Genomic DNA, 8,621 nt, shown 5'->3' with positions numbered 1-8,621 from the left:
ATTCACGTCTGTGAAGAAGCTGAACGACGGGTCGCTCTCCTCCTTTTTCTCACCACACACATCCTCCTCTTCCTATTATTTCACTCCTCCTCCTCCCATTCATCTCTTTGTCCCTATTCCCTTTCCTTCCTGCCGGCTAATTGTTGCTGCAGCACACTATTTATGTGTGCGTTCAGCCTGCAGTAGTCGTCCCCGGGCGGCGTCTCAGGGCCCTCGCTGGGGCAGACCTCCGGGACGTTCAAAACACTCCCACACACCCAGTTCCTCCTGATGGGGGATTTCACCGCTCTGATGACGGCGCTCCGTCTTCCTTCCTGAGCCCACATAAATCTGTCGGTGGGCTGCGTCCTATAGTCTGATATTAAAGCTGTTTCCATGACATGCTGCTCAGCGGGGGGGAGGAGTGGAGCTGCTGTTGACATGAGCTGCTACAGAAGAGCCCTGCTTAGAACTTACACACTAAACCAACCAGAGCAGCAGATCGAACTGCACCTTCCATGACTTATTGATTATTGTGTTCTCGTAGCAGGAACCCCGTCGGCAGGAACCCCGTCAGCAGGAACCCCGTCAGCAGGAACCCCGTCAGTCCTTCTCCCCGTCGGCACGCTTTTCTTTCGCTGCGTGTAAATAGCACCTTGACTTCTCTTCTCCCACAAAAATGACAAGAATGGACTTGTAAGGACATTTTTCAGCTGAGTGAAGGACCTCTGTCATCTCAGCTCAGAGTGGTGGAGGCTACTGACCTGAGGCTATAATCACACACACACACATGGACAAGCATGCACACACACAGTTGTAAAGCACAGCGTGTTGCGTCAGAGCTTCATGAACGTCCTCCTGTAGAATCTACAACTAAACATCATCATGGTTGTTATAAAAGGAAACAGAACAGGAATCACATCACTTAACATTTAATTTTGAAGTTTAGAAAATTATTTACAAACTTTACAAACAACTTTACAAACAACTTTACAAACAACTCTACAAACAGCCGCGACTCTTTATGGAATACAGAGAATAATAAATATGAACACATGTTGAACTTTGGGTCCAGTAGAGTGTAGCTGGTACAGGATGTGATCTGTCTAAAGGCTCTTTATGCTCTTACGTTCTTTATCATATCACATCTTTAGTAATGTCACATCATGTCACATATTTCAGCTTCTGTAGAACACATTCTCTCCGGCAGCGACACATTCTTTATATTGAACATTTTGAAACGTATACGACGTTCTGCAGTCTTGATTGTCGTCACGCTGTCGTTCACATCTGGTGATGCTTTACGCCGACTCTGCTCTGAAATAACAGACTGTAATACTGAGACTAATGCTGATTCAACAGCACAACATAAAAACCTTTTTGTCCCTGAGGTCAGTCAACAGTCCTCCGGTGGTATCAGCAGTCTTCAGGGCTCACGGTGGTGGACGTCGCTACGTGGTTACGTGGTTACGTCGCTGCGTGGTTACAGTACGTCGGAGCCCAGAGAGAGGCTGTGCTCCGGCTCCTGCAGGTAGCTCACCTGCCAGGGAAGCCCCAGAGCTGGAGAAGGCTCCACAAAGGTGTCCATGTATTTCTGAGTGCAGGAGGCCCACACGCCCGGCTGGTAGCCCAACCCCTCGCCCACCTGATGGGGGTACCGCAGCGGGCTGGGCGGATGGTCTCGGGGGCTGCCGCAGTGTCCATACGAGGCGTAAAGCTGTCCCTCGGTGGGGTAACAAGGGTAGTGTGGCGACGGGGGGCACGATGACGCCGTGTTATCCATGTAGACGTGAGGCTCTGTGGGCAGCCTGTGCACGTGAGGCCCCTGCTGTGGCTGCATCTGGTACTGCCAGGGGACATAGCTCTGGTGCTCCAGACGAGGAACCGGCACCCTGGTCTGCTCCAGGCGAGATGCCCCCATGGCGGCCGGCCCCACGGACGACCTGGTGCACTCCCGGTGGGCGCACGGCTTGCTGGGGGGGTTGGAGCTCAGGAACACCGAGAGAGCAGAGATGCGGTTGATGGCCCTCTGTAGCGTGGCGATCTTGGAGAGCCGTTTGCCGCTGAGGTCGTGGTTCAGGGTAACACGCAGGGCGTTGAAGGCCTGGTTGTAGTCCATGATGCGCTTTCGCTCGCGGACGTTGGCGGCCATTCTTCGAGCTTTGGAGCGGACGGGCCGATTGCGCTTCTTGGTCTGGCCTTCCTCGGGGTCGCTGGGGCTGCTGGCGGAGCTCTCGCTGTGACTTCCCTCGTCCTCCTCTTGACCCAGCACGCCGAGCTCCAGCTCTTCCTCAGAGAACTCTGATCCTGCAGCGCTGCTGCAGCTCATGGTGTCAGTACCTGGACGCCGGGCGAGTGAGAGTGAAGTCTTCTTCCTCGTATCGTAGCCGTAGTGAAGAGTCTGAACCCAGAATGCCGTGTTCAGCGGGGCTGCCGGTATCTGCTGCTGCTCCGACAGCCCAGGTATCCTCCTCCTCCTCTGACTCCTCGCTGCCTTGTGATTACTCCGACAACCTCAACAGGACAGGTTGGCCTGTTTTTTAAAGCTCTTGAAGTCACATGGTACAGTCACCTGTGAGGAATGGTGCACTCTCTCTCCCTCTCCAGGTTTATGAGCGCCCTCCAGGCAAATGGCACTGTCACCTCCTCCTCCTCCTCCTCCTCCTCCTCCTCTGACTCTCCCTCACATCCCTTCCAGGCTCTCACAGAACTGTTTCAACACTTCTCTTCAGTGTAAAGCATTCACAAAACACACTCATTATTTGGATGGCAATTAACTTCACACTTCCTTTAACACCTTTCCAGAGGATCTGATTCCATTTGGCTCCTTTAATCCTCCACTGCAGTTACCTGTTTTTACTTTCCATGAGGAGTTTACTGCTCGTCAGTCGATCCACAGAACCCTGTAGCTGTATCCTGATTATGACTCTTTCTGCACAGCACCATGTTACCTCTTAGCAATGAAGGAATATTCATCTAAATATGCGTCCCATGAATATTAGTCTCCGGGACGTTTATGACAAATTGCACATTTATCCAAGTGTCCCCATCTGTTCCCCGTGTTCCCCCTGTTCTCAGTGTTCTCAGTGTTCTCAGTGTTCTCAGTGTCCTCAGTGTTCTCAGGGCTGTGAAGAGAGGCAGGCCGGTTACATTTGTCCAGCTAGCAATTAGTTGTCTCTCGAGCGTTGATTCTCCCTCTCCGTCTCTCTCCGTCTCTCTCCGTCTCTCTCTGTCTCTCTCTGTGCTCAGGTTTAAGGGCCATGTAATTTAGGGGAGCTTCCCTGGAACCCGTCCCCATAAATCAGGTCCGAGCAGCACCCGAGGACAAGAGCAGAGCGAGCCCGACACTTCAAAGGGAGGGAAAAAACAAGGGCAAATATTTTACAATTAGAACCTGCAATAGCTGCTGGTTAGACCATCCATCTCTCACGACCTGCTGCTAGTGAAGATGTACTTTAGACAATACTGGAAGAGTTTAGAAACAGTTTTTATGAATGACTCTGAAAGGTACAGATGTCTACTAGATATAGAACCGTTGTGTTTCATGTAGTCCGGTTGACTCAGAGCGGTGTGGAGCAGAGCAGCAGAGAGATGCCTGAGTCAGATAGTGTGCTGGGCAGTGAAAGGTGATTACACTGAAGCTCAGCGAGGCTTCTGGTCAAGTGCAGCAGATCAGCTAACTAAAGGGTAGGCCCTGCAGACACTGAACCACAGGTCGTTGAGGAGCATTGCTTCCTTCCTGCCTTCTTCTTCTTCTTTTTATTGTCCATGTTGCGGCTCTGAGACGCCAACCTTTAAAACAATTACAGCCCCAACTTTCAGCTCTAAAAGCTCAACTAGTGATCTGAGGTGGGAACGTTGAGCCTCTTCACTGTTGTGTCTGGAACATCAGCGCAGGTTGGACTTGGATTGTTATTTTATATTCATATACCCCCACATATACAGTCAGGAGCGGTGCAAATGTTTGGATTAGTGCTGTCAATCCATTCAAATAGTTAATCCTTATTAATCGCAAATTAAACCTTAAATTGAACCTTAAAGGAGATCAGTCCAGGATTTAATACTCTTATCAGAAACCCTCACAGGTACTGCATTTAGCATAAAACTATATGCTCCAATCATAACATGGCAAACTGCAGCCCAACAGGCAACAACAGCTGTCAGTGTGTCAGTGTGCTGACTTGACTATGACTTGCCCCAAACTGCATGTGATGATCATAAAGTGGGCATGTCTGTAAAGGGGAGACTCGTGGGTACCCATAGAACCCATTTACATTCACTGATCTGGAGGTCAGAGGTCAAGGGACCCCTTTGGAGCGTTATTTAACCTCCTTCATGAACAGCTAGTCTGACCTGGTTGGTACCGATGGATCCATCAGGTTCTGTAGTTTACTATGATACCAGGATCTTCACTCTCGCTTTAAACTGAGCTGCTACAACCTAAAAATCGCAAGTTGTGTTACTGCATTAAAGAAATTAGCAGCGTTAAAACAACTTTGCGTTAACGTGTTATTATCTTGTTAACTCTGACAGCCCTAGTCAGGGTTAAGGTTAGGGCTAGCTCAGACACCTCCTGAGGTTTTGCACAGTTTGCTTTGCTCCAGAATTTGTGCAAAATCAACAGATTTGAATTATTTGTGGAGCGTTTTCTATTAAACTTTCATTTTTAATGAAGTAAGTCATTTATTTTTCCGTTGAAACTTGGAGACCTGCAGCCTTGAAGTCATTCATAGTCGACCTTGTGTTCCACGCTGTGCTCACGTTTTCTGAATTAACTTTCATTAGTTAAACAGGCAGAATCAGTGTTTCTATATGTTCACATTCTACCACTGTGTAGAGAGATGATCTTAAACCGTGGTGTAAACTGAGACAGAGTTTAGTGTCTTCTAGAGACTAAAGCCTTTCACTCATTTCTGTCTTTGTCTCCTGTTTGGTGTCCTGTCTCCAGCGTCCTACCACACCTCTTCTGTAACCCTGCTGATCTTCTGCATACCTTTATAGCTCCGACTGTTTGAAACGTTCAGCCCAGGGAGTGTGGAGGCTTTATCGCAGGCTGTGATTTACGGTTTCACAAACATGTCAGATTTACTGCGGCGGTGTAAAGAGCACGAAGACCGCAGCCTCGGACTCTCCCCGTCCATTCATTTCTGACAGGTGACAAGACACTAGTAATTATCAGCCGCCGGGAATAAATCACACGGTTTTATCACGCAGCTCGCCGTGCCCTCCGCGGAATAACCATTTTCAAGCAAAGGGAATCCGTCCAACGCCGCTGAACCTGAGATTTGTAAATCTCCTGCTGCAGCCCCCATAATGAGCGGTTGTTAGGCGGTTGTTATTAGAGGTCTGTGTGCCAAGCGTTATAGATGTGTGTTTCCAAACAGGTAGTTAGAGCTAATAAGTGAGTAAGGTCCAGGTTCGCTAACCTTGGCTTTGCAGCGGTATGTTAATGCATGTTTTTGGTGTCTGCCACGGAATTTTCTCACCTCAATAAAAAGACTCAAAAAAAAACAGGCCGGCGGCTATCCCCCCCCCCTCCCCACTATCCTGAAGGATCAAATCAATGTTATCAACATGTACACCACCAATCACCACCAATCACCACCAATCTGTGTCATTTCATCACTCTTATTTTATTTGCTAATCTCTTTTATTATAAAACTCTGAGCTTCCTCCTCCGTCGCTCAACCAAGGAATTTATATTTATAGAAACCTTAAAGTTCCTGTTAGTAACATGTTCAGGTATAAATCATTGCTGGTCGGTGTCTCATGGTCTCGCGTGTGTCTCCGCTGTTCAGACTCAGACTCCAACACAAACTCCAGTGAAGCACCAAAACCTCTTGGTTGTATCTAGTGAAGCTGTTAAACAGTGTTGGCCGCGGTCGGAGGACGCGGGGGAGACCGTAGCTTTGGTCTCCAGGACCGGAGTCTCTGCTCCTCTGCTCCTCTGCTCCTCTGCCTGCCTTCACTCACACACCGCGCTCCTTCTCTCTCTCTCTCCACCTCTCACGTGCATGCTGCTCACTCCACACTGCAGAAGAGTTAGTTTAGCTCTGAGAATATCTAGTGAATGTTCAGTGGACGTTTGTGCAGAAATAACTGCTGCAGCTCCTCCAGACCAACAGAGGTTTCCCGTGTCTTGTGAAGTGACGGGGCTCCGCAGAGAGAAACGTTATCGTCTCCCCCGTTCCCTCCGGCCGCGGTCGGGAGGCTGAGGCGGGAAAAGCCAACACTAGGATCAGCATTGATTCATTATCATGTTGGTACTGATGGATTCATTCAGTCTTTCTTTTTAGGTTTTCATATGATATCTACGGTATGCGGTATCTTCTCTCTTTATACTGAGCTGCTACAACCTAAAAATCACCAGTTGTGTTAAAGCGTTAAAGAAATTAGTGGAGTTAAAATGATTTTGCGTTAACGCCTTATTATCACGTTAACTTTGGCAGCCTTTATGTATATATATTTATATATTATTACTGATAGGCCTACATTAACACAGAAGCATTATTGTAATATCACAGCTCGTTGAAGCTAGATTTAATTTTGTTCTTCACTTTAATCCATCATATATCATCATATTTATATTTTATAATGTGATCATGTGTTTTATAAGTGAAATCTTAACTGTTGCTGTCAGATAAATGCCAATATTGGCCCAAACTGTACTCAAGTACTTGATTAAATGCATTAAATGCACTTCCTTTCTGTCTGTAATCAGATGTCAGGATTAGCAGCTTCTCTCTGTCTGCTTACTGAGCTCAGGAATCTGTCAACATGTGAACACAGAGACGTGCACGGTGAGACAGTGTCTACATCACAGATCTCGTCCAGCGTGTTCAAAACAAAACTGACACACCGATAGTGAATCACGCCGTCTGAAGTTCCTGGCAGTTACGTGTACGTGGCTGCTGTAATCCCTCTCAGCGAGCACGGCAGCTATAAAACCTCCGCCGTCGGGTTGAAACAACGCCTCGGGGCCTTCGGCGCGCACGGCTCGGCACCGAAAGTGTTATTCACTGAATATCTGTCACGCTGTGGGCTATTAATCATCGAGGTGTGTTGAGCTTTATTCTGCAGCTTTAGAGACGCTCTAGTTTACTACAAACAGGGGTGTGATTTATAGGGAGGAAAATATCCTGATCAATGCCAATACATGTTGTCATTCCTTCTTCATCCAGCAGTTAATCACACGGGACACATGTTCACAACGTGTTCACAACGTGTTCACAATGTGTTCACAACATCAGACTGGTTATTAATCTGTGTGTGTTATCGTGTAGATATCTGATCTAGCTTTCGGTCTGCATGTCTTTCTCTCTCTCTCTCTTCTTATAGTTGATTAATGAGACGTTTTTATGTCAGTGAGGTCATAAAGGAGAGCCGGTAGCCGTGTACAGCCCATCTAATGTTTGGGTCACTACTCTCTAATTTAGCCATTACTGCAGCCTCCCTCCTCCGTGATTTATACCTGAACAGAACCATGCAGATCTGTCAGTACTGATGTCACGACATGTCCAACAGTTTCCTCCACACACTGCAGGAATGTCAGTAAACTTCCTCCCCGGTTAGAATACTGGAATCATCATATCAATCACTGGTTTTTACAGGATAGCATTTATGTATTTAGGATCATATGAACTGTAAAGTGAAGCATTGTGGGAAGACTAGTTGATGTGTCTCGCAGAGCAGAGCAGTTTGTACATGTAAGTGTTACTGTTCTGTAGAGGTTCTCAGTCACTTCGGCTTATTATTTATAGCAGACATGCAGTAGAGTTGTGATGTCCCATCTAACAGTTGTGACTATTACGCTGACAGGTTAGAGACAGTATGTAAAGTAAGTTATGTTAAGACATGTAAAGTCTTATACAGTGAACAGAAAATGTGCATGTGTAAGATGTGCAAGTGGTTATTGTGCAAAAGTCGACTGTACTGACTCTTTTACACAGATGTGTCAAAACACGTTGAATCTGCGTGAAACAATGAGAACTAACAAACTAACTGTTCAGAGATCTGAGCTCATGAGAGAACCTGTTGATAGAAAACAGATTTCATTGATGCAGATCATGTTGTGGTTGATGTTATAACCGTTTTCTGCAGCTTTCTGCTCATGACATGAGAGTAAAAGAGAACCACCTCCTCCCCCCCACGGCGACGGTGTATATTCATAGTGCATTCCTTCCTGAGAGAAGTCAGTCATTAGGCGGGGGGATCATTACAGGCTCTATTTGGAGTGTTGGAACATGTGGTCAAGGTTAACTGTCTGTAGGCTAGTTCCCACACAACCCTCCGCAGTAAAAGGGATGCCCTCTGACCGACCGCAATAGAGTTAGAGAGATACCCTCTGACCCACCACATCACAGTTAGAGGGATACCCTCTGACCGACCGCAATACAGTTAAAGAGATACCCTCTGACCCACCACATCACAGTTAAAGGGATACCCTCTGACCGACAGCATCACAGTTAAAGAGATACCCTCTGACCCACCACATCACAGTTAAAGGGATACCCTCTGACCGACAGCATCACAGTTAAAGAGATACCCTCTGACCCACCACATCACAGTTAAAGGGATACCCTCTGACCGACAGCATCACAGTTAAAGAGATACCCTCTGACCGACCGCAATACAGTTAAAGG

The 8,621-nt window shown here is 47.3% G+C and overlaps 1 protein-coding gene across 1 annotated transcript; it reads right to left on the bottom strand.

Annotated features, from left to right (window-relative positions):
• Positions 1-947: 947 nt before the first annotated feature.
• Positions 948-2,544, bottom strand: bhlha9 (basic helix-loop-helix family, member a9). The gene has a single exon (XM_037749395.1). The coding sequence runs from the start codon at positions 2,306-2,308 to the stop codon at positions 1,463-1,465; it is 846 nt and encodes a 281-aa protein (XP_037605323.1). The 5' UTR covers positions 2,309-2,544; the 3' UTR covers positions 948-1,462.
• Positions 2,545-8,621: the final 6,077 nt, after the last annotated feature.

Source organism: Sebastes umbrosus, chromosome 17 (genome assembly GCF_015220745.1).
Source record: "Sebastes umbrosus isolate fSebUmb1 chromosome 17, fSebUmb1.pri, whole genome shotgun sequence".
Taxonomy (NCBI): Eukaryota; Metazoa; Chordata; class Actinopteri; order Perciformes; family Sebastidae; genus Sebastes; species Sebastes umbrosus.
The sequence above is the reverse complement of the archived record's forward strand: the minus strand, read 5'-3'. Positions and strand labels throughout refer to the sequence as shown.

Excerpts from the sequence above, each read along its gene's own strand:
- bhlha9 (XM_037749395.1), bottom strand. The coding sequence starts at position 2,308 with ATGAGCTGCAGCAGCGCTGCAGGATCAGAGTTCTCTGAGGAAGAGCTG.